This window comes from Grus americana, chromosome 2, assembly GCF_028858705.1.
Source record: "Grus americana isolate bGruAme1 chromosome 2, bGruAme1.mat, whole genome shotgun sequence".
Classification (NCBI taxonomy): domain Eukaryota; kingdom Metazoa; phylum Chordata; class Aves; order Gruiformes; family Gruidae; genus Grus; species Grus americana.
The window spans coordinates 108,388,170-108,414,759 of NC_072853.1; the positions used below are offsets into that span (position 1 = coordinate 108,388,170).

At 39.6% G+C, this 26,590-nt stretch overlaps 1 protein-coding gene across 2 annotated transcripts in view; it reads right to left on the reverse strand.

The window, feature by feature from the left end:
- CNTNAP2 (contactin associated protein 2) overlaps positions 1-26,590 on the reverse strand; it is a 1,227,525-nt gene that overhangs the window by 64,047 nt on the left and 1,136,888 nt on the right. For both annotated transcript variants that reach the window (XM_054815498.1, XM_054815497.1), the window contains exons 19-21: positions 18,065-18,310; positions 16,450-16,583; positions 5,046-5,139 (exon numbers count right to left, since the gene is read on the reverse strand). In XM_054815498.1, coding sequence (XP_054671473.1) covers positions 5,046-5,139; positions 16,450-16,583; positions 18,065-18,310 — 474 coding nt within the window. The remainder of the gene's footprint in view (positions 1-5,045; positions 5,140-16,449; positions 16,584-18,064; positions 18,311-26,590) is intronic.

Genomic DNA, 26,590 nt, shown 5'->3' on the forward strand with positions numbered 1-26,590 from the left:
TTCTTCTTCAGGAAGCCCCCTTTTAAGAAAAGAATCCAGGCCCCTGGGGTTGATTTCCAGGATCTCTCTTTAGTTGTAGAGTGATGGCAGAACTGAAAGGTATTTCCCTTTATGCTACTTGTACTGCAAGTACCTGAAGAGCACTAGGGTAAGGCAGAGACATTAATGGTGCCTACAGAGATTAGCTGCAGGGACAGCCACCAGTACTGAAACTGATAATCTGTCTATGTTATAAATGACTTGTATTATGTTGAATTTTTCCAAGTGGATATATAAGTATTTTTGAAATGATATTATTTGATTTGGAGTGGTTGGTGCAGACAGAAAACAGACAAGGACTGCATTTCCTTTACGTCCCTGCCTCTTTCTCAAGAGCAACTCTTGTCTGATCTCAGTGTTTCTGTGCTCTATCAAACATCCCATTAAGAAACTCTCAAATTATTTCTGTTCACCAGAATGATACTTTTACAAAATCATGTTTAATTACATGTAGCTAATTCTTTATAAATGCATATTAAATCCCAAAGAAATACTCCACTTTCAGTAATAAAGTACAAACTATGACATTAGTTCCCTACATAGCAAGTTCCCATAACAGAAATTGGTCTAGGTCTCCAAAAAGGATGTGAAGATGAACCTGACCATTGCATCCAAACTCACTACACTTAGAGGGAAAATCAAACCTCTGCTCTATTCTATCTCAGTAATGAGTCTCAAGTTGCAGCCTAAATGAAAATGTAGATTCAGATCTGAACTGTGACATATAACACTTCCTGTCACGTTGTCTACTCTTTGTTTTTTTCTTCATAGCTGGTCATCCACATAGCCAGCTTTTCCCTCTTACCTCATCTGTGTCAGCCAGCAAAGCCCAAGTATGTTTAAATAACAGATTAAAGAATTTCCTTGAAACATTAACAATTCCCTTCTATCTTTTTCATAAAATTCTTCATTTCTCTAGTGCTATAATTTCTATTACTACACACTCACGTAAACCAGGATTTTTTCATTCGTTATCTCCTTCAGCTTTATTTCACACCACAAATCATAATCCATTTTACCTGGGTAAGAATTATATACTGAATGCCTTTACATGCAGTTTCCCAGAAAGCTAAAAATATTTTATAACGGTGTTTTTCAAGCCAGTGAACAGTTGTGTTTTCTGGAAATTATTTCAGAAAAGCAGAAAACACCTTAACTTAAAGAAGAAGAAATGCTCCCTGATTAGCACTGCAATTCAATCATTTATTTTTGTTTCTGATGTGACCCTCCTGCTTCACAGAAAATATTATGAACAGTTATGAGGCGCGGAGCCATTTTGTCACCATTTTAATAATCAGCCATATTGTTGTAACACCTAGAGCAGAGGGTGGTGTTGTGTTGTGGTAGGTGTCATACAAGTGATCATTTCTGACTGGCAGCAGATGAGCTATCACAGCAAGAACAGCTGTGGCAGAAGTGGCTGCTCCTATGCAAATAACCCTAATGAAAATGGAAATAAGACAGGCAGAAGATCAGTTTCTTAGTAAGATTGTTCCAGAGTACTCTTCAAAAACCCATCTGTCTTTAGAAATAGGGTCTTGCATTCATTTTTAATGATAAATAAGAATTGCATAGTATGCGAGCAACAGAAATTGAATGCAACTGATGACAGACTAGTAGCGAAATAGGAGGCTACTCCCATATTGCCCATTTAGAGAATGTAATTGCAGGTGGGTACAAACTGTAACTTAATATATGTACCCAGATCTTCTGTTGGTGCTAATCCCTCTAGTCCACTGAAATATGCCTAGCCAGTACCATGTGACATTTAGAAGCTTTAAAGATACTGGATTCTGTGTCTACTTTGTCCTTCAAACTGCTGCACTTCTGTAGCTGTGTTAACCGTGCTCTTCCCTAATTCAACATTACTCTGAGAGTAGCACAGTAAAGCTGATCCATAGACATGGTCAGTCGCGCAACAATTTTACATCAGGAAATCTGTGCGTCTGCAGATAAGTTCAATTTTTCTTTGGCAGAAAGAATAGAAGGGGGTTTTTGTTTGTTTCTTTAGTACTGATTTGCTCTCTTGCTTAATAAAATATCCTATTTTGCAAAGAAAATAACAGAAGCAGAGAAGAGGAAGTAAAATAATCATATTCCCAACCATGCTAATATAATCCTATGCTGTTAGAAAATGAAGTTATCAATCCCAGAGATAATAGGATGTACAATATATAACAAATGCATGATGCAGTTTGAAAGAATAGGTGACAAATAGCATCTTTGGGAACAGGGAAGCAGTTGTCTGAGCTTTAAAATCACCAAGTAGCACAGGAAAACAGAAATATAACCTACCCACAAATTACTCCTTCAGGGTATGCCAAGACCTTGACCTGTTCCCAAACTTTAAGTTAGCAGAGGAGTCGAAGGTGGGCATCAGTGATAGACGTGATTGCTTTATGCTTCCTGATGACAATCTTCAATTGTACCATATGTATTTATGGGACAGATATTATCAGGACTATGTTTATTCTTTCAACTTCTACATTTGATGCTTACTCTTGTCAGTTTACTATATTTATAAAGAGTGAGAGGAATATAAATTGCAAGTTCCCGGGTATTTAAAATTTTTCTTATTACATAACAAAAATCAAATTATATTCACTGACCTCTGCTGTTTTTCTTTTTATATGTCTTTATTTTGAAAAAGTCCAGTGAGTCCTATGGTCAAGCTCTTAACATTAACAGGCAGAATACAGATAATGTTCTGTTACCAAGTTTCATTTCTCATTTGGTAGGATCCAACTGAAACAGTCAGAGGAGATTAAAAACTCTAATTTCAACTACATACATGACTGCAAACAAGACAAATGTGACGTGCTGTGGGTTTAGATCTGTAGGAACAGAATCAGGTGACAACTGATTTTATTTGGACCTCTCAGATGGATATCGTGCCTTTCAGTCCCTGCCAATATTGAAACAAGTATCCTAGACATGAAAGGTCGGATCGTGGACCATCTGAGCTGCCCCATTCTTGCAGCCTCTTTATTCTCCGTGAATGCCTAAAAAAATTCAGAACGTGAGTATTTAAATGCAGCAAAGAAACCAGCACTTGGGCATGGGGTTATCGGGGAGACAGCTGTGTGGACTTTGATTTTGCAGTGCTATGAACCTGCTTAAAAATTCAGCTCAGAAAGAACCCATGCAAAGACTAAGCCTTCTATCTATGTCACAGTTTCATATCTGTGGTTTCCTGATTATGTTGCCAGTACATCTGCCAGCTCAGCAATTCAAAGGAATAAGAAGCAATTTCCTTGCAGAGCTCTGTCTACACTCAGGGCATTTTAAATGAATGTAGTGTAAACAATATTTCTTGCTTTCTCTTTCATTTTGTGTTTCTTCTATTTTTTCTTTTCACATCACAGTGTACAGTGCATTGTTTTGTTCTGTTCTGTGTTTTAGGAGTTTTTCTTTTCTTTCCCTTCACTCTCATTTCTCTCTTACTTTGCAGTCTTTTCTCTGTTGTATGCCTATCTCCATCTTCTCTCTCTCACGCCCCTTGCTCAGCTTCCTCTAAAGCACTGCCTGATTAGAATGGCCGAGAAAGTGCTGGTTCAAAGGAAACAGAATCTCTCTGGCAATTAATTCATTATAGGGGATGGACACTGCAACACCCGTCAGTGAATTATAGTTGATATTTTTGCTCACGATTACCTGGCAGGAAAGAATCAAACTCCATTCCTTGCCTGCAGAGTTATTCCAGCTATTGAATGCTCCACCTGAAGTCCTTCATCTCCTCACTTTAATAAATGAATGAAGAGGCTGGCAGGCTGGCCGAGGCAGAGTCAGCTCCAGTCCAACCACTCTAATTCAGCGTGGTGAGGTGGCAACGCACTCAGTTTCCAGAGACTCACTAAAATCACACTGCATCGTCTCTTGCACTGTCTACAGAACTGACTTGGAGAGTGCCAGTCTCTCTTGCTAACCAACCATTTCAAAGACTTTTCATTTCCTATTTCACAGAAGTTCAACATGTTCAATTTTAAAAACTAAACAAATGGAAAAGGGTATCTTCAAAAAGTCACATTAGCTATGGGGTCAATTGCTTTTCCACTTCAAAAATCAGTGCACGGGGTTCACAGATTACTGCCTTACACCACTAAACAAAGAAAAGATTACCATTTTCTGGATTAAACCCTTCACTGCAGTTCAAGCAACCACATCCCTGTACAAAGCACTTAGAGGAAATAATAGCAGTACCTCCTTATCTCTGAAAAGGGGGAAAAGCCCTCTTTAAAAGCTGTAAATGTCAGGGGAATAATTGATTCCTGAAGTCAGTAACCTGGAAATTCATTTAAGATGCCAGTAGTGGAAAAATTAAGCTATGGAAAGTAGGATGGCCTAAAAGTGAGGTCAAGGCAGTTTAAGATGCATCTGTATTGCCCCTCAAGTTCAGCTGGGGAGCTGGCCAGGAAGCTGCTGTACTGGGAAGTAGCAATGAGGTCCATAAAAGGGATGGAAAAATGTATAGATGACTGTGTTACAAACTTCCAAAGGACCTCGCCGGTGGGCCTCGCTGTGAGAAAGTGGCAGTTTTGGCAGAGTGATGAGGGACAGTTATGCCACAAGAGGATGCACTGGGATAGGAAGGCTGACTGCATGGATAAAGACGTTATATAAAGCTATAGTGAATGATGCTATTCAAAATAACTTCAATATCTCCTTGTAGAAGCAGTGGTCTCAATGATTTCCTCATATTCCCTCCACCTGACACCTAGAGGGTAATGAAACAGCACAAATATGATAAGTGTCTCTTTACCTGTATCTGGTTTTTCCATGCATTGGCCAGACAACCACTTATTTGCGTGCACATCAGCCTATGTGACAAGGTGAACATAACCCTTCCTTTAGGTATAACTCCACTATCACCACCTTCTAGTCAAGAATGACACGTCCAGCAAGTGACCTGCTGCAAACATGACACACATCATTGTCCCGTGTGCTTATGGTTTTCAGTATTCTCTGAAAATACCTAATAAATAACAGTGTATAAAATGAAATCTTACCTATAACTTTTCCTAGGAATAGTGCCTTTGGGGAATTGAACTCAATGTCAGATGCTGTTGGCAGGCTGTAACTTGTTGGAGGATAGTGATCAAGCTGGGGGAACAGAAAAGAAATTATGAGTATTTTGAACTGATCCACGTTCTTACAGTGCTACTGAATCATGTCTACAAAACCCTGATCCTCCAGCCTCTCATAGGTCACGACTTTAACCTCATGTAACTTCTTTTCCTGCAGTAGAATTATTTCTGATGCATTCTGATTGCACAGGATTAATCTTCTAGGTTCTCCTTTTATTTGTATGACTTAAAATAGACTGAAGAATCTCTGAAAAAATAATCTGGCATATTACCACACACATTGGTATTTGTCAAAATCATCAACATTTAAGTTCCTCCTTTTCCAAAATCAATCTGGAGCAATGTTTAAATATTTCTTTTTATTGTGACTTAGATTCTGAGCAGTGTGATTGATTAGATCATCACTAATCTGATAAGAGTCTAATAAATCATAATAATCATTATCAATCTATCATTTCATTTATCAATGTATTGTGGGTACCCTAGAGCGATAGCCATGGTCTAGGTGTCCATTGTCATACTAACTGTTAGGAACAAGTAACGAAAAAAGTCATCCCTGCCTAATGTACAGGTTGCCCCCACCTGAGAATGCTGTGTCTGCAGGACATACCTGAAAATGAAAAGTCAATTTAAATGATGAATCACTGTGAACATTTACATGCACAAACACAGAATATCAAACCCTGCCAGCTGTGGTGTGTGAAACTCCCTTTGTCTTCAGTTAGTGTTCAGGATGTTGAAAGACTGGTCCATAATGGATTAAAAGAGAATCAGTGTATTAGCTATGTAAAGCTATAGTTTGTTTCTTTGCAATACAGGCTCCCTGCAAGGCTGCCTTCTGCCCATACACAATAACAGCTTTGAGGTCTAGTTGGTTTTTTTCTTCAGGAACCAAAGAGCATTGCAAACCTCAGCCTCTTCTGCTAGACACAATTCTCCAAATTTGCCTTTCCTGGCAAAACCACATACTGGCACGCACATTTAAAGTAAGTAAAAATATATCACTAGACTATGACTACAGTCCCCGAATAACAATACTATATTTCACCAAATCCCTCAAACTGGTGTGTGGTCATAGGTTGCCCATCTCTGGAAACAGGGATGGTGCCAGTGTTTTGGCAGAGGAGCAAAGGGCAGGGAAATAGCGGTCCTGCCCTCTACTGCTCCCCCCATTTTTCCTGATTCCTCTGGAAAATCCCTACACAAGCACAGCATGGAGGCAGAGGCAGACCCATATGCACACCTGCACACTGGAGTCCCCCAGTGGGACTTGTGGGGCAAAGCTCAAAGAGAGAGGCTGCCGCCAGGCGCGCAGGGCGTGCCAGTGGTGAAACCACGCAGCTTTCTGGTGCAGCCAAAAAGGAGTCAAAGATAGGAGGAAGTGTGCCCCCTCTTCCCCTCACCTTGGAACAGTTTAGTTAGCGGTGATCCTGGCCAGATAAAAAACCCAAAATCCTTCCAGCGACCTCATTTTCCCTGGAGACTTCAGCGTGGCAGAGCGTATTGTCACGGTGCAGAGGCAAAAGATCCTGCTGCACGTGGGAGCCAGGGACAGCAACAAGGAGACTCTCGCGCTGCGTGGCGTTTCAGGCTCTAAAGGATACAGCCAGTTTACTGCTGAGGGGTATTTAATTTTTAACTGACCTCTCGTACTGAATCAATAACTGAATCTATCTACCCACATATGTTTTTCAGATCTCATTGCAGTCAAGGAAGCTTTCAGAATGGGTTCAGTTACAAATCGTTTCAAGGGTTTAACGACTGTTTGAAGTTTTGGGTTGTTTTGATTCCTGGTTGAAACAAATCTCCATTCAAAAACTGTTGATACTGATTTCCTGGCCTTGCCATCACTAGGGGCAACCATTTCTGATTAGCGATAGAGCCAGCTCCTGCTCTGTTGCCAGCTCTGGCATCTCTTGTCCCATGGGGGACGGCTGCGTTGCTCTCCATGGCCAGCTTTCTGCTGCGCCCTTCTCTAATCCTGGCACCTGAAATGAAATGGTGCACCACAAGAGAACAGTGAGGCAACAGTGAGATTTCTGTCCACTTGTCTTTGCTCTAAACTCGCATTATCTAATAAAAGAAAACTGGTTTTTTAGAGGCATTTAACCTAGGAAATTTTTTCAGGTCAGCGAGTTAAAGGACCAAGCTGAATTGTTTCCAAAGCTGTATGTGACTGCCATCCAGTGGGGGCTCAAGTGTAAGCAGCTGGAACTGAGCAGCCTGCAGTCTTTGTATGACATACTAGGCTATCAATTTAATATAAGACACATAATAAAAAAGGAATTACTAGCATCGAATGATATTTGAAAAAAGATATTACATTATTTAATGAAAATTAAATAGAACCTCTGCATACACAGAGGTTGATGTCATGAATTTGTATTAAATTACAGTTTTTAAATTATATTTAAGATTTTTCATTACAGCTACTTTTCTTTAAAAACTCATTAATTTCGTTTGAGCTTAATATAAACACGCAGCGTGGCTTTGAGCACTACACAGATGAAAGTAGATGGCAGTTTCTGAGGAACTTGCAGTTTCAGTTCTCAAGTCACGTCATGCCAGGCAGACTGTCTTTATCTGAAGTTGCTGGGATTTAAGCAGAAGTTCAATAAAATGCTATTTCTTTTAAATTACTGTTCACTTAGATAATAAAACTAATCTTGACAGGAGTCCTGAGATTAACAGACATATCAATCTAGGGGCAAATATAATGCCTACATCACCTTAGTAGTCTCAGAAAAAAATATAAAAAGATATATATAAGGTACATATACATACGCACACATTATATTCACCCTGCAGATATATCTACATCTGTATCATTGTCAATCCAGCTTGTGTGTGTATACTGCTATAAAGCTAAGGTTTTTCTTTATGCCGAAGACATTTTATAAAAAGAAATTCACACCCCTACAGAATAATAATGTTGTAGGGCTTAACCTTGTACTGTCTGAAGTCAATATAGCTTTGCTATTGACTTCAGTAATAGCAGGAGAAAGAAGGGGATGTGTTATCATCATGATCAATGTAATATTTCTCTCCTGTATTATTATAATGATTTATCACTTGTATTAAAAAGCTTCTCAGTCCTGGACAAGAGCTTTTTCTGCTAAGTGCTATAATATTGCATAACAAAAAGTTCCTGCTCAAAAATGTCTACAAATTTAGAATAGACTAAGCATGAGAGCCCAAGAAAATAACAAGGCGGTGTGCAAGTGTTTAGATGGAGAACCTCCCAAGCATGGTAATAATTTAGGAGAAAGCAGGAAGGTGACTATGAAAATCAAATAGGAGGAACTATTTTTCTTTCAGGGATGACTGAAATCTGGTGAAAGAGAGATGAGTATTCCCCTGCTGAAAGGTTAGGGAAAACCTTGCAAACAATATTTTTAATATTGTGATATTTGAAAATATTTCATTTTTTTAATGCAACACAAAAGGAGCAGATTCAGGTGGCAATTGTGTAATTCCTTAGGATCACTAAAGCCAATTTTACTGCAATTCAGCTCCTTCCTTAGTGTGGCACTAGTACTTCACTGATCTTTTTCTGCCAGGTTAGGTCCTTGACCCAGGTTATTGTGGATCAGATCAGAGCCAGAGCAGGGACAAGCCAGAGGCTGTAAACGAATAGTGGCTCCAGAGAAAAAGGCAGGACCATAAACCCAGCATTTTTTACTGGCTTAGACTGTCACAGACCTGCAGCCTCACTGCTCATCTGGAACACAGGAGAAGGCGCATATCTTGCCAGCATGATGTAAAGCAAACTTAAGGTTTGCATTATGCTTTGAGCTCTTCAAATGAAATTTCTATAGAAGAATAGTTAATACTGTTTTAGGAACCACTCCAAATCTGTTTTGCTGATTTAATGCACTGATTTAGCTTTTTGGTGGTTTTTAAAAAAATGTCAACTGCAGTCGTTTATGATAAAGCTTCTTTTTTGCAGAGATTTAAAATAGAAATGTGATCAACATGAAATACAGACATAGAAAAAAACATAGATACGTTGTAGAAAAAATTTAAAATAAATAAAGGTTTTTTTCTGTTTAAAAATTTCAATCTCTTATATGCAATAAGCTTGTATATTTTCCTGAAGCTGCTCTTGCTCTGATAAATAATATCAGGGATAATTTGCCTCACTGTAAAAAAAATATAAAAATTTGGATAAAATTTAAATGGAAATGTAGATACATAACTCAAAATGTAACAGAACACTGATAAGGAAAAGGACACTATTTAGTCTGGCTGCCTTCAATTGAAACAATTCTCTGATGCTTTTTTCACATATCTGTTGACTTTTTATTGCTCTCTTTAATAGATGAATTACAACAAATGTTAACAGAAGCAATAGCAGGTCATATAATGCCAAGTTATTAAAATTAAAGAGATCTACCTCAGGTACCTAAAGATGACTTTCACAGGACATTAATTTGTCAAATGTGTGCTGCCATATAATGGAAAGCACCTATTTCATGTTAAGTTCTGACTTTTTTAGGCTTAATGTTAGACTCTGAAAATACTTAATGGTTCTTTTGTTCTTTCATTGTTTCTTTAATTCCAATAAAAACTGATGCCAAATCAGCAATCATACAGGCCAAGGAAAACACATACATTCGTCGCTAGAAAAACATTATAGAAGAAGGAAATAGTCTCAAGCCAATGTATGTAACACATGCTGTGAAATGGATAAGCCTGCTGATACGCTCTGCAGACCTTTGCTCTGCTCTGGTATGCAGACTGGGGACCTATCAGACTGCACCATGCTCCCTGGTGCCCTGAATGCCCTAGCTTTATTCCCAAGAGAAATGGGGGTGTAGGGCGAGGAAGACATCTGCTGAAAAGATGTGAGAAGAAGGATGGATATGTAAAAGAGTTCCTCTCCTATGGAGTGGTTTTTACAGAATAGAAAGTAAAGAAGAATATTCTTCCAAAAGGCCTCAGAGTTTGAAACTATCTCAGCTGATGCAGAGAGAGCTTAAAACTTTTGTAAAGAGATGTACTTCAGCATCTGCCCATCTGCAGCAACTACAGGGAAGGTGGCATGCTCAGGTTTTACAACCATGAAACCACAGGGCAAGACGCTACCCCCGAGATGGGGCTCTGTGGATCACGTTTTCCCCACTGTATACCTGCCAGTAAGAGAAAGGTCTGAGCCCATGTTCTGATCTTCAGGGTAAGGATATTCCACCCTCTCGTTAACTGATGAGTGAAAGGAGTTCTTGTTTATGAAGACATTTTGTCTGACTTTCAGCTAGCTGGCATTCAATGGAGACATGCTGGCTTGCCTTGGCAGATGCCACAGACCAACTCCATTGTACACAAAAGGGAAGCAGAAATGGCTCACTTACGAGCTTCCTGCCTACGTACCCTGCTGTCTTTACCTGGAAGACTGCAAGTCACACTGTAAAATAAAGAAGTTGAGTAAATTCAGTGAAGAATAAAATGAACAAAACTGCTAGGAGCTCACGGACATCCTGTGAGCACAGAAGAACAGGTAAGAAAATTATTAATTGGAGAATTATTCATTCCTTTCTGATTCTGGTGTGTATGATTTAAATTCTGGTCTGCTGTTTCTTGCTGCTGTTTACAGACTCTTTTGAGAATTGAACACCTAGTCTTCTGCAACACCTGTAAGTAACATCATTACACTCAGAGGGAATTTGATGTATGCAAAGATCAGGATCTGTTTCTTTATATTTTGGAAAACAGATGGAGTTTAGGGTTATAGGAATGAGATAAAATATCAATATGAGTTTTGTTTTATTTTCTAAATTTCTCATATTGATAGCTTTTTATGCTACTTTGTCACCTATTTGTGTACAAATTTATATTTTCAAATCTGAGCAAAAACCATTTTCTTGTGACTTCTGAGTGAGAAAAAGAGCTTAGCAGCTATGGGTAAACTGAGTGCTAATGCATTAAACATGCAGATGTAATGTATGGTTCTGCTCTAGAATATGGTCTGAGTTTGCCTTTCTGTTGCACTAGCATTTTGAGTAATACATTGCCATTGCAGAATGGCAATACATAGTGGAAATGATGTATCTCTAGGGATTTTAAATAATTCATTTCAGCAGGAAAGTCTTTACTATTAATAGAACAAATGATTTTTTTTTTTTCTCTAAAGCAAAACCTGCTTGGAAATTCATTAAATATACTTCTAATGTAATAGATATACCTGATTATTAGGAAAAAAACAGAGCATTACAGTTACACTGATAGTAACTATGATTTACATGTTTACCTGTGGATAAAGTACTGGATATTTAAAATATATTTTATTCATGTCAGCTGCTATGGAATTTGTAAATACTGTCTGACTGTTTTCTTTCAAATCATGAACAGTACTTCCCCGTTCCACACCAGTCAGTGAAATGTTAGTTAAACCAGTCTTCAAACTAATAGGGGATCTAGGCAATTTACAGCACCGTCCAAAGGATGCTGTGGCAGCATGTTTGCTCAGAAAATGAAGGAAATAAATAAATAAAGATGGCATTTCTAGATAGTTTTGATGCCTTAACTACCATTACTATGTCTAATCCTAAGGTAAAGGTTTTAAAAATGTGATTGAATGGCAGAGTTTTCAGAGAAGAGTTAAAAAATTGTTTTATGGCTCAAAAACAATAGACTTCTGATGGTAAACTAAACCAGTTCAATTTATTTAGCTTCTTACAGACAAGATAAAAAGATATTTTAATCAGCATCTCTAAGAAAGTGTGAAGGGGATTGACACCAAACAATTCTTTCATCTATCAGGCCTAGACACAAAGATCCCAAAGTTAAATGCTGAAGTCTGCAGAAGTCAAACTGTAAATTAGGTGCAAATTCTTTACAGGAATGGCACTTAACAATTGGAAGACATGGCCAAAGGATATGGTAAATTTTCTATTATTTGAAGCCTTTAAAGAGAGATAAAATGTCTTTCTAGAAAATGTGTTATACTGTTATCATTACTTATTGGGTTAGCTGCAGAAAATCATTTGGTGAAATTTTATGGCCTCTGTTAAGCAAGAGCTCAGAGTGATCATATTCTATTGAGGCTTCAAAATATATGAAACAAAATAGTTAGGTATGATTCTATAGCAATAATAATGATGGGAGGTAAAATTATAGCCTCACTGAAGTCTATGACAAAGTTCCCACTCTCTTTAATGACACCAAAATTTAATCTATAATTACAAAAATCTTCAATATATGCATTTCATTTAGGCTTGGGATTATATGCAGACTGCTTTGCTCTGCTTCGCCCATTTTATTTTATTGCTATTATGTTTACCATTTTATTTTGTACTTCAGGTTAGTTTTGGATTAACTTTGTATGATTTACATTTTTTAAGCATCTAGGAGTTTACAAATGTTATTTCTTTTCAAGTAGTGCAGAGTTCAAAATGGAAATAAGAGAACGGACTTGCAAAAAATCTGGTTTCATTTGTGTACATGTCAAATATTTCACTGATTCTTTTTCACAAAAGCTGGGTATTTCTACTGCTTGCCTGTCTACCACAGTTCTCCATATTGAGAGAATATGTGAGAGAATACCACAGTTCTCTCCTGAAAGAGAGAACTGCCATCTATCCTTCCATAAGGTCTTCTGAACGGATGTGCACTGGCTGCTGGTAGCTGTCCTGAAGGTATATGGATGGGTTTGGGACACTGGAGTCCTGAAGAAGTTGCTCAGGTCTAATCCTTTTCAGGAACAAGGAAGGCACTAGAAGCTGTGACTCATAACCCTCTCCTAGAAATGGCGTTAAAGCAGGTATGAAGAACTGGAGATTTGTTGAGAATGCATAAGAATATCTTAGTACGGAAGCTGAGAGGCCCAGTCCAAGTCTGTTGACAATGAGCTTTATTCCATTGAAAATTAAAGCACATCGTATGTGGTTTGTTTTTTTTTTTCTTCTTTTTATTCTCTGTAGCATGCTGATATAGCTTTGTGCAATAGAACAGAAACATCTCTGATCCAGATTCCATCCTTATTTTACTCTGGGGACATGCACAGGAGCAGGAGGTACAAGTCCTGCACTAAGGGTGCAACCGCGGCAGTTCTTTAAGGTACAATTTAAAGCCTGCTGGAGTCAATGGAGGCCTTTCATTGACTTCAGTGGGCTTTGGATCAGAACTTCTGCTAGGGAGTTTTTGTCCTTGGCTTTCTTAAAAGAGGATTTTACTGATGTGTGAATAGCGTTAATCACCCATGAACACTCGGTAAAGAGTGATCTGGTTTTTATGATATGGAAAATACCCTGCTGAAGCATGAAACCTTTTAATGAAGTCAAACAAAGTAAAACTTGCCCTCCATGACCTAAAGCTCAGCTCTTGAAATGTCATTTACTGCGATAATGCATTCCCCATCTATCAGTCTGGGCTTTTTCTTGCCACAGGTGAACTAGTGCAGCCTTGGAGGTGTGCCATGGCTTCAGATACTAGTATCTGGTATTTTACTAGAGGTGAAAGAAAGGAATTCTTACTAACAAAAAGTTAATTTTACCCACATCATGGAAACAACAGAAAATAAGCAGACCTTTATCCTTGAATTTATGTCATTTGGTTTTCCTGACACCTAAATCAACTGTATATCCCTAATCTTATCCTTGAGAAACCACTGGCATCACAAATAGGAGCTTGTTATTTAATGTAGAACTAATTATTGATTTGTCTGCAGTCAGCAAATGTAGAAAACTGAAATATAAAAACCTTTTGACAGTTTTTGCTACTACCTTTAGTCTTGACTGTCTTGGTATGTTAGGAATAGAGATGTAATTCTAACGAAAACAATTCACACTAAATATTTGTTCTTGTGCTTGTTGTTACCTTATGGATATACAATATGGTGGATATGATTATTTCAGAGCTCACCTCAAATTCTGATTGATTGGACAGCAATTGACTTTATGCAAGTAATCAGTGGTCTCCCATCTGCCAGCATCGGGTGAGGTCTCATAGAGTTCAATAATGAGTCATTGACTGTATTTATATATAAGTGAAACTCCTGAGAATCACGATAAAACTCTGGTTCACATAGTTCATATGGCGGCAATTTATTGCCTGGCTGCAGATTTTTTAAATCTCTCTGGCACTACAGGGTTATTACAGTAAGTTAGAAAGACAGGTATTCTAAGTATGAACTTGCTGTTAAGATCTCAGAAATACTAACTGAGTGCTCTTGAATTGAAACTTTGACGAGAAATAAATCCTTCTTGTGACACTTTTATACCATGTAGAGATGTGTAAGTGTGAGCAACAGCACCTGGCAAGCAAGCTGTCTTCTTTAAAAGCAAGCAACCAGCTGCTCATCATGTTGGAGAAGGATTTAGCAGGAAATAAAAGTCTGCTCAAATGCTCATTGCTCAGATCTGCAAGAAAAAAACTCATACTTTATGATTTGTCCTCTGGATACTGAGAAAAATTGTATGTGTATCTTCTGTATTTTCAGACACCAGGAAGAGTTTATATTTGGAAACAGCACTCATTTTCAAGTGAACAATCTACTTAACTGATACATTTCTGTTCATATCAGTTCTCTCATTTACAGAATATAACCAGATAAGTAACAAAATCAACTTCCTTACAAAATTTGATAGGAATCTTCTGTTTCAGGATACAGTAGGAGTAGGATTTCTGGATTTGCTTTGTATAGGTCCCCACTTTCCTTATTCTTGCATGTGAATCAGACAGGTCGTCTCATTTAATAACCCTCAAATGCATCTGCTTTCTGGTTACAAAAACCAGCTGTGTTTTAAGTACACTGACTAGATTAAGAAAATTTTACCCCAGCAGGGCAACGCTAACCACAATGTTCCTGGCTCTTCATAGCCCTAGAGAGGTAGCAGTCTCATAAAACACTAGGGAAAAAAAAATCGTTGGGCCCAAACATAAGTGAGTTGATGCAAGGCTGGGATACTTAACTCTGTATATATTTTCCAAGTGGGCAAGGTATCTCATTGGATCCCTTCAGCAAATCATTTATTTAGTTTTACAGCTGTCTAAATCAGCCAGCTATGACTCCATAGGAAACAAGCCATACCTCCCCAAAATAGAAGCATTTAACAGCAGAAGGGAACCTAACTGTAGATCTTATTTAGCTTCCATTTAGAGTAAGAGAAATAAATCCAAATGTAACTATGCAAGAAAAATGCATATATTAAAATATACCCATTCCAACCTCCAAAAGCCTGAAAAGTGTTTGGATGTATCAGCTGTATATTTTTTTAGATTATCTGACATTTTGCAAATTTTTCTAATTTTATGACAATTCTACTTCAATGCATCCAGTATTATTCTGAGTACCAAGAGCCTCAATTGTAATGCACTGAACAGGTTTCCTTTGGATGCCTTGAAACAATAATTGTCAGGGATCTATTTTAATCTTCAGGTAGATAATACTGTGACAGCTACTATCCTTCACCTTTTGGCTTGGTTCCCAAGGAGACTTGCCCTTTTTCTATTTCATTTATTATTGGTTGTGGTTTGCTTCTTATGAACTATCAAATCCAGATTAATCTATCCCATCCACCTGACACTCCTGCCAACATAACTGTTCTCACACCCTGCTGCAATCTCCATGTTTGCAGATGTGACAACCAGGGAATGAAAATAGAGTGCTGTAATGACCACAGAGAGAAAGCTGTCTAGAAACATTGATTGCTTCTTGTAGTGCTCCCCTCAGTTATTTAAATAGTATTATATTATCTCAAAGGTTTGTAAACTGAGATATGAAGAGATGAAGTCCCTGCCTGTGCTGTACCAAAAACTAAATAAGCCAGAACTATGTGCCTTCAATAATACTCTGAGTCTCAGACTCCTGTCACACAAACACTTAAGCATCTGCTCATCTTTGCCGAACAGCTCTTCCAATTTCACCGGACTGCAGGGGAAATTTAAATTTAAAGACATTCTCATTTGCAGACTCAGGACTTATGGCATGATATTTAGTTGTCTGTGCATCAGGCTCTACTGCCATTTAAGATGCTGTAGGGTATCCCTCCTGGCTTCCAGCTGCTGCTCCAGAATGGTGTGGGTTTATCCTAAGTCCCATGTTATCTATCAGTCCAGATGTCTCTGATGCCCTTGAGCATCCACAGTGACACCTGTATTAGCCCAGATGTCATCACACTAGAAGGAGGATTTCAGAACAACATGACTTGATGCAATAGAGGGAGAGAATAGCTTTTGTTAACTCCTAGGAGTGTGATCTGCAAGCAGAACCCCTTCTACTGTACTTTTTATTTCCTAAATTGCACTGATGTCTTCAGAGGGGTGGAGACCATCAAGATACAAAATGCTACAAGCTACAGGTGATGGAGTTAAACAACCTACAACTTACCTGCAGTACGATGTCCCGTCCATTCCGTGTGATGTTAACTGTATGGGGCTGTCCATTAGCCATGTTTCTGTGGTCAACATCAATGTTATATGGCTCTTTGGTGCCTCCCAGGCTGTACCGAATTTGCAGATTCCCTAGTGAAAGAAATGTGAAAAGCACCCCTAGGTATTTTGATCTTTATTCACCAGCTATTTTCCCCTCTTTACTTTCACATACAACTGTTACCATTTTACACTTAAATTGCTCTCAGAGCTGGTCTCTGCAGTAGGAGAAGAGCTAGTGTTTGAGCTTATAAAGCTACTGGGCTGAAAACTGCTTCCAGTTTATAACCCAGAAGTATGACAATGACCAGCATCTCAAACCCAAAGTGTTTGTAAACACTCCAGATTGCAAACCAAACAAATCTGAGCTATGCCATGAACAATATAGACAATTGGTATAAATTTAAGCACATCAAGTAGCACTTTAGTGTCGAGATTATTATCCTTGCTGCAGTAAAATTCTTTGAAGTTATATAAAGCGTGATGTTTTCTAAAGAATAAACCGTTGATATGCGTTGAATAAAGGCAAAATTTCAACAAATTAACACTGACACATAACCTACACAAGAGACTTTCTTGTTCTCACATTTAACTGTTGTTGACGGGTGACCGTCTGGACTTGTATGGAAATTTAATAATATATGGTGAAATGAAAATCTCAGGTTATATTGTTAGAAAAGTATAGTCAAAAGTGCTTAATTGATATTCATGACATATTGCCAGATGGATTTTTCTTTTCTAAACAAAAGTGAAATGTATGCTCTTCATAACAAACTTTAATATTTGATTAAAAGGAGGGATGCTTGAAAAGGGAAATGCAGACACCCTTACTGATCAAAACCCGAAATATTCTGGCCCAAAAGAACAGCCCTAGACCTTTATAACTTTAGTTTAGATGTCTGACGTGGGATTTCTCTCATGCACCTTCTTTTTCCCCCATGAAGGGAAAAATCTGAGTGGGATGTGGAATACTCATATTAACATATCCCAGAGAAGAAAATAGTAGTAAAATAATCCTAATTAAGATTTTTATGGGGTACTAAGGCACTGTTTGGAATTGAGATATATTCTGTTTTGATACTGTAACAGAAAATGGTCCATATCCAACCTTCAACCATCACCAAAATGTTTAGGACCATATATACTATACTACATTCATATTTTAGCCACCTCATTGAGTAGTCAAATTTTCAGAGGAACAGTAGGTTACACTTTCCACTGACTACTGGTGATACTGCCATGACTTCCGTGACTAAGGTGCCTACATGTGGATGCCTACTTGTTCCCTTCATAATGCTAGTTCATGGCAGGGATCTGACTTTTATAGTAGGTTTTTTTGGGGGTTGTCTTTCTGTTTTGAGAGGGAGGGTTGGCTAGTGAAACCCCACTGAATTGAACGGTTACATTAGTACAAAATTTAGTACGGAGAAATACAGGATCAGGGCCCATGTACTTTACTTTTACATGACAAGGGTGAAGAGACTTTCTGATTAGTTCAGACCTTCAGCTGCATGCCAGCCTGGTGTTATTATCATTTGTGCCTTCAATGGAGAGAGCGCAGAGCAGTTGCTTACCAGACGGCTTGACAAGCACAGCCATGAAGTCCTGGGTGTAGGAGCTGATGTACAACAGGACACAAGGTGACTTGGTGGTACTGAAGCTGAAGCTGAGCTCTTCTTTATTCAAGTTGAGGTCGGGCGCTGTGGTCTCAGGATCTGTAGAACTCAAAAGCGTTCGGCTAACTAAATCCTTCATGCTAGTCCCTGGGGAGTGGAAGTTGTAACGAAGCCACATTCCCTCTTCAAAAAAGGCACCAACATCTTGAACATAAGAGAAAAAAAGAAAAAAAAGAGAAATTAAACTTGCTGACACCTTTTGGATGAAACATATTACTACTGACTTAACCAGTCCTAATCTGTTTCTACTGCTGCATTATTTAAGCCCTTTGCAATATTAAGTCAAGAGCCTCACTATTTTCCAATGAGAATGAAAAGGACAATCTCCATTTTATTGGTGGGTACCTGGATTCACAGGAAAAAGAAAGACAGAAAATCTATGCCTGTATATCATATCAATGCTACAGACCAGAAGAACCACACTTTAGGTTCATTCTCATTGAGGTCTTGCAGCAGATAGTATTCCAAAAAAGGATACAAGGAAGAGAGATTTAAGGGACACAGTAAACAAACATTGTCAAGCAAAAGGAAAGTCAGCAATTCTGATCGCGGATCTGAGTGGATTTGGGAGGACCTCACAAAGGAATAATGGTGATTCCATCACCTGAAAGATGAGAAATAGGATTGGACCCAATGCTAGAAAATTACCCACTGCTAGCACAATCCTTCATGAGAATTGCATAACCAGGATGCCCTCGTGGGAGATAAAATTAACTTTGGAGCTTGACTCTGTGGGGAACAAGGCAAGAGACAACACCTGAACTGCAACTCCCAGGAGGTGCTACCCAGACGAAGTTTTCAAACCTATCTGAGACAAAATGTCATGTTTCAGTACTCCTGACAGAAAATAAAACTACTTTTGACAGAATTAATACTTTCGGCTGAAAAAGCATTGTTATTACTTCTCATAATAATGCAGTCCTGTCTATTTCTTAACATTAAAAACATAATTCAAGCTTGACATTCTTACAGCGAAGGCTGACTTTGACAGCCTCCTATGGGAATCACAGCACAGTTGCCTGCCGTTGGTAGTGTATAACCTACTAAGTCTACTGGGGATCACTAGACTGGCTTCCTATGGCAGTCATTCATTTAGTGACTGGACAGGCGCTGGAGAGGTTTTGCTGCCTGGGACAATATCATTAAAGGAAATTTTTGAATTACATGTGAACTTAATTGAGAAGGTATGTTTATGAACATTTCATTAGGGATTAAAGAATGATGAATAAAGATTATGAGCACAGCATATGAGTACTGTATTTAAAAAATGGTTATAAGTAATGCTTAGAGGTGATCATTTTTAAAAAAGAAATCTTCCATCATTTATTACCTTCCTACATGATGCAAAGTTGCCACAGATTGGTACAAAATTGTCCATCTAAACTTCTGAAAAATCAACACACTATCTTTATATAAAAAGAAATTTCATTTTTTTCCCCTTTTAGCATTAGAAGTCTTCACACAATTCTAAGCAAAGGCTTTATCTCAAAACATATGAAGTAAGATGTCCATTTTACAAGCTGTGCAGTGATACAGAGCAAGTCAGGAATGAGCCTGCAGACTTTATTCAGAGTAGCTGAGCAGAGAAAAGATAACAAGACAGGTAAAATTATAATAGACTTTACTGATGCTCCTTTCCAGAATCCGGTGCTGGAAAAGTTTTATGTTTTCCTATTACCATATAAAAATTTTCCAAAACTCAAAATACCATAGTCACTGTCACTGTGCGGCCATATAAAACATGGAGTCAAGTCATGGTCCCAAGTTGCTATAAATAATTCGATCATTCTGATAGATTTATACCTGCCATTTCATAGGAGAAACCTTAAATCACCCTGAAACGGTTATGGGAGAGGCAATTCAGTTTAACAACTATATTTTGCAGTAGACTCAACTTAAGTACTCCTGGATTAAAAATGAAGGGCCCTATCCTGAAAATACCCCAAATTGTGATGCCTTCTGCTGTTAATGGCAGTGTTGAAAACAAGCGCTAGCACTTACCAGTCTAAAGCAGCATACGCTGTAGCTCTAAGTATTTGCAAGACTGGCTTAGAAATATCCCTTACAACCACTGATTTATTTCTTCTTCGACCTCTACTTGTAGCTCACGCAAAGTGCTCCTCGGGCAGATGCTGTATCAATTACACCGCTGCGGCGCCGGCAGAGCTGCTCGCCAGAGCTGGCGTGCCGAGTCCCGGTGTGCGGGTAGCCACGCTGTTTGGCACTGCGACTCTGCTGGCAGGAACCGCAGCCCATGCGGAGGCTCCGCGTACGCACGCAGCATACTAATGAAAAATTATGTTCGCCTCCAGCCTGTTTACTGCTTGTCATGCCTTTTATTTTAGGCATCTTTGGGATCGCCCGGTGCTATGCTTGCCTGGGGCCTCATGCACTGGGAATACTGGGACGTTCAGTCCTGACCTCAGCGCTGCTCTGGGACTGAACTGGAAAGCATGCAACCCATTTTCCACAGCTGTGAATGTTATGAATTGCTACTTTAAATGTTCATTACTACAAAGAAAGCTTTAAGTAAATGGTGCTCTCTGAAATGGTAAGACTTTTTTTTTCCCAAAAGGATTTCTTGACAAAACTGTTCTGCACGTTTAAATCTATTTGAGCTGAGAAAATAATTTTCAGTATAACTGTATTATTACAGGCGTACAAACTATTGTAATGAGCCTTGAAATTCTCCTCACATGCGCACCACCTCTTTTAAGAGGAAGGATAAGAGGAAGGTTCACAGTTCACTTCGGCTGTGTGAGTGCATTAGGCCCTCAACAGGAAGATATTGAATCCCCTGAAGTTCCAGCTCAGCAAAGAGGTTGATGCACGTGGTTACGCTCTTCACTGAATGAACCTGAAGTCCATCCAGCAGGGCTGCAAAGTTCTCAGTAGCTCACAGGTGCAGGCTGTTTAAACTACTAGGAATTATTAAAAAAGCTAAAGGATCATTTTCTCTATATTGAGTGCAGGTATAAGATGACTTGGAAATGCTGAGGGCTGATCAATGAAAAAACTATCTACTCAGAGATCACAAATGTATCATCTTTCTGAAGCTCTGATAGAAGGAATATTGAAGTCCTTCATTCAGAAAACCATTCAAGCTGCCTGAATAAAATGAGTAAAACACAGTACAAACCCTGCTGCTGAAATGTGGATGATGTTTCCATGCACAAACCTCTGCTTTCTTTTGCAATATTTCAAATGATATCTGAAAAGGTGAACCTTGGGGTATCAGGTATAAGGCATAATGAAGGGTTCCTCTGCAAACTGCCCTTTTGAGACAGAAACCTTGGGGAAATTAATGTCATGGTAACAGATCAGTTTTCTTTGGAAAGCAGTTCCTATTTCTACACTAATATGCAGTGCGGTCTTCTTCTGTTGACAGACTGCAAATACATACAGTTTGGGCTTGATTTGTAGAGGAACCCAGAACAGGATTTGTGGATCATTAGAAATGATTTTATCAAGCAAGATGTGTATCCCCAGTGTGAACTGCACATATTTTATAAAACTGTCTGGCTTCAGTTTGAAAAGGGATGAAGCAAAAGCTGACACAAAATTTCCACATAAAATGCACATGTACCCAGAAGCTTATTTTGAAGGTTACAATTCTTCTGTCATCTCCCCAGTCCCCCTATAACCACTCAGCTACTTTCAGTTTTGTACACTCTCATTATATCTGGGATCAGGAGTATGGGAAGACTGGAAGAAAAAGCCAGATAGCTACGAAAAACACATTTCTCTTAAAAAAATCCACAATCTCATGACATTTTTGGGCCGGTGTTGTAGGCCTAAGAAAATATAAGTAAGAACCTGATTCTCCTTTGCTGCTGGTTTAACGTCAGTGAACTGTCAGTGTCCTCTTCTCTTCTCTTCTCTTCTCTTCTCTTCTCTTCTCTTCTCTTCTCTTTTCTCCTCTCCTCTCCTCTCCTCTCCTCTCCTCTCCTCTCCTCTCCTCTCCTCTCCTCTCCTCTCCCGTGTTGGGTTTGCGTGGCAAGGTTTTGGTAGCGGGGGGGGCTACAGGGGTGGCTTCTGTGAGAAGCTGCTAGAAGCTCCCCCTGTGTCTGATAGAGCCAATGCCAGCCAGCTCTAAGATGGACCCACTGCTGGCCAAGGCCAAGCCAATCAGTGCCTCTGTGATAACGTATTTAAGAAGGGAAAAAAAACCAAGCTAGAGAGAGCTTTTGCAGCCAGAGAGAGGAGTGAGAAGATGTAAGAAACTCTGCAGACACCAAGGTCAGTGCAGATGGAGGGGGAGGAGGTGCTCCAGGCGCCAGAGCAGAGATCCCCCTGCAGCCCGTGGTGAAGACCATGGTGAAGCAGGCTGTCCCCCTGCAGCCCATGGAGGAAGGATGAGGGGGTGTAGAGATTCCACCTGCAGCCCGTGGAGGACCCCACACTGGAGCAGGTGGAGGCACCTGAAGGAGGCTGTGGCCCGTGGGAAGCCCACGCTGGAGCAAGTTCCTGGCCGGACCTGTGGACGTGTGAAGAGGGGAGCCCACGCCAGGGCAGGTTTGCTGGCAGGACTTGTGACCCTGTGGGGGACCCCACGCTGGAGCAGTTTGCTCCTGAGGGTCTGCACCCTGTGAGAGGGACTCCATGCTGGAGCAGGGGAACGATGAGAGGAGTCCTCCCCCTGAGGATGGAGAAGTGGCAGAAACAATGTGTGATGAACTGACCGTAACCCCCATTCCCTGTTCCCCTGTGCCGCTGAGGGGGGGAAGGTTGAAGCTGGGAGTGAAGTTGAGCCTGGGAAGATGGGAGGGGTGGGGGGAGGTGTTTTAAGATTTGATTTTATTTCTCATTCCTCTACTGTGTTTTGCTTAGTGATAAATTAGATGAATTCCCTCTCTAAGTTTGGTCTGTTTTGCTCGTGACAACAATTAGTGAGTGATCTCTCCCTGTCCTTATCTCGACCCACAAGCATTTCGTTATACCTTTTCTCCCCTGTTTAGTGAATGAGGGGAGTGAGAGAGCAGCTCTGGTGGGCACCTGGCCTCCAGCCAGGGTCAACCCACCACATCTCCTCCCCTCCCCTCCCCTCCCCTCCCCTCCCCTCTCTCGTCTTCTCTTGTCTTCTCTATGATTCTGCCAGCCATATACTCAGTCACACCCAGAACTTGTCTTCTTTCTCCATTACTTTTTCCTCACCTGTGAAGAGTATTGCCAGCATGGCACAGCTGTGGCTGAACACAGCTTCAGCAAGATTTTCTATCTGGAGGCGTATATAAAAGATACAGAACTCAGCAAACTTTAAAGCAATTGAATTGGCTCTGTGCTGACAGTTGGGATGCGAATGTTAATAGGGATTGTCATGAATCAAGTGCAAGATAATACTCCTAATAAATAAAGAAGCAACAGATCTGTGGAGCTACCAAAAAAACCCACCCCAATTTCAACACAGGAGCTTTTCAAGAGCAGCACCGTAAGAGGTAGAATCTACCTTCTGCAGTCGGACAGCTATCGCTGGCTTACAACTGCCACCTCACATTTTTCCAAGGAAACTCAAGACCTGGCTTGTGTCACCTTTTACCTGGAGACCAAGGAGAAAGTAATTCTGGTTACTTCTCTGGTATTACCATATTTGGCTTTTTTGAGGTTAGGCCTTCAAAGCAATCTTATAAATGAGTACTAACAGGGCAAAATCCCTGCCTTACAGAAGGTGGAGACAAAGTCTTGACAACTATGAAGCCTGGCCAGGACACATGAAAACTGCAACAGAGAAAGATTCTCTCCTCTTTGTTTCACAAAGCTGACTGAAATGTCGCCTTACGGCTGTAAGCATGTCCCATCTGGAGGCCCTAAATGCCTCCTTGGCTCTGCTCAGATTTGGTAAATTAAAAATATTACTCTGTGATGCTGCTTGCTAGTGCTTAATGCTATGTCTTCCCTGCACGGAGTTCTGGAGGTAAAAAGCAGCATTTTCAAAATCCTCAGCAAGGGCAGTCACTGGAGGCATTCTGACACTCGGTGCATGTACAAAGATTGTTAGGGCAATTTAGACAACCAAACAAAATGTCTTTCCTGATGCATAATTTTATTTCCTTTTTGATTTCTCATATAATTATGAATATTGAATATAGATTAACTAGAGCTTGCTTGTCTGGCTTGTGGCTAAAAATGTGCTAGAGAGCATCAGAAATTGCAACTACTTCCAGGCTGTCGGCACAAAGATTAAGACTGTTTGCTGAGATATATCCTGGCCATAGGGCATCAGTAGACGGTCAGAATTTCACAGCTGTTGATCTGGGAGACAATTTACTTTGAGTGCTCTGAAGATGGTAATGCTGATCATTTATCTGGTTAGCTCACTCAGAGTTTTATTCTACCTTCAGGCTCACAGTATTTAGTATGCGAAACCAAGAAGTGAGGATTTAAAGGTTTTGTCCTGCATCCTCAAGTCTCATATTCTGTCTGCCATTACTGTAATAATTTGTGATGCATGTTTGATTTTCCTATGTGTGGAGTAAAACACCAAAATACAGCAATTGCTTATTGGCATTAACAGACTAGAAACCCACTGAGGGTTTGCTTCTTCTATATGAATATATCAGTACTCAGTATAAAAAAGGCTTTCTTAAACAAATGACCATCAGAATTGGGGGATATATAAAATAATGCACTCCAGTGAAACTATGGGGCCTGATCATAAATCCACTCAAAGTTTCCCACTACCTTCAGTAGAGTAGGATGAGTGCCACAGAAGATAGGGTTAAGCCACCTGATTCATTACACCTTCAAGCTTCCTTAGTCAATGCCGACAGGTAGATTCTGCCGGTAAGCAGTTTGGCATGCCTAAGCAAGGCTGAGCTCTGAACCTTCTTTTCCAATAGCCCTGTAAATCAGGTGCCTTTTATTCTACCTTGCTATACCTGGGTAGAAGTGCACATGCAAAGGAAAGCCTAAAAATGTCAGGAAAATCACAGTTGGAGTTCATTCTGCACTGATGTAAAATTACTATAGATCTTTCTATAGCTACAGCCATTTGAACTGATGTCTAGGACAGCAGGATCAGAATAAGGGAATGGCAACCCACACTGTATATTCTCTGCTGAATCTAAATGAAAAGCTAGCTCCCTTTCTAATGGAAATATCCATAATGGTTAAAAAACCCCCATCAACTAAACCAGGATGGACGAAGAAAAATGTCATGTCAACTATACAACAGACCAGATTTCATGATTTCCTGCCAGGGAGTCTTTGGAGATGCTCTTTAAGTAACCTCAGAGAAAAACTTGCAGCTTTGCAAGAGCAATTTGAGAAATATTAGAGACTGTCATTTGATGATTGCACAGTATTCAGAGTGACAGCTTTGATAGGTGAGATCTGGCTTCAATCTCTTCCTATACCACAGGTACCCACTCTAAAAGTGAGCAGTTCCTTGCTTCCCTCATTATCTTGTTCGCTTTCTGCATTACCATAATGAAAACATCTTCTCGCATCACAGAGCTATTGTAAGGATAAATACCTTACCAGCTTGTGACGTGCCAATACCACTCCAATAGCATGCAGGTGTATAAATATTGCACATGGGTGTCTGGTGTGAGAAACTCAAATCTCTCAGTTGCCTTTGCACAGGCATGCAGCAGCCAGCAATGTTGCAGAAGCTGCTCTACTCATCTTTCATAAAATACCTGCATTCAGTGAGCAATGACACCAGAGCAAGCCTATTATAGTTACCTGGCAAATAAACTGAAAGTTTATCGCATTTTCTGAGCCAGGACTTAGTATTTTTTAACTTATTAACCTGATTTATCTGCATTCTGTTTACAGAATAAGAAATCATTGCATTTTATAAATAGTTTACTATGGATGGTAAGTGGGCTGGCAAGTTGTTTATAATCAGGTTGATATCTCTTTGAGATATGTAAGTAGTATGGGGAAGGTTTGTTTTGCTTTAAAAACAAACAGACAAAAAATTCCAATAAAAGAATTCTTGTAACTTAAGTGAAATGCAATTTTCAAAGCACTAGAGCACAACTGTGCACGTTTAATAAGGCAGTATTGACAGGACAGCAGACTGGAATAGCTTTACCGAGTATATATTTTTTTGTGAAAATATATATATATTACTCAATAGAGGCTAAGACCCAAGCGCTGGAGTTTGATCTACAGGTAAAAAAAACCTGACTGCAGCAGTCAGATTTACCAGACTGGGAGCCTAACATTCCCAACCGAAGGAAAATTTCTGATAAAACTTTTGGCTAACAGATCACGATCATGTTGTGTATAGCAGAATGGTTTGGGGGGTGGGAGGGAATGTTGCCTTGATTTTCCAGGTTCTGGGATTATGAACAATGCAAACTAAGAAGTTAGTTACCTTAAACCACTCAAACAATCACCTCCTCATTACTTACAGCAAAGCAATGAAATGTATTTGCAACCAGCAAAATAAAGGGAATGGAACGGGTATAACCAGGG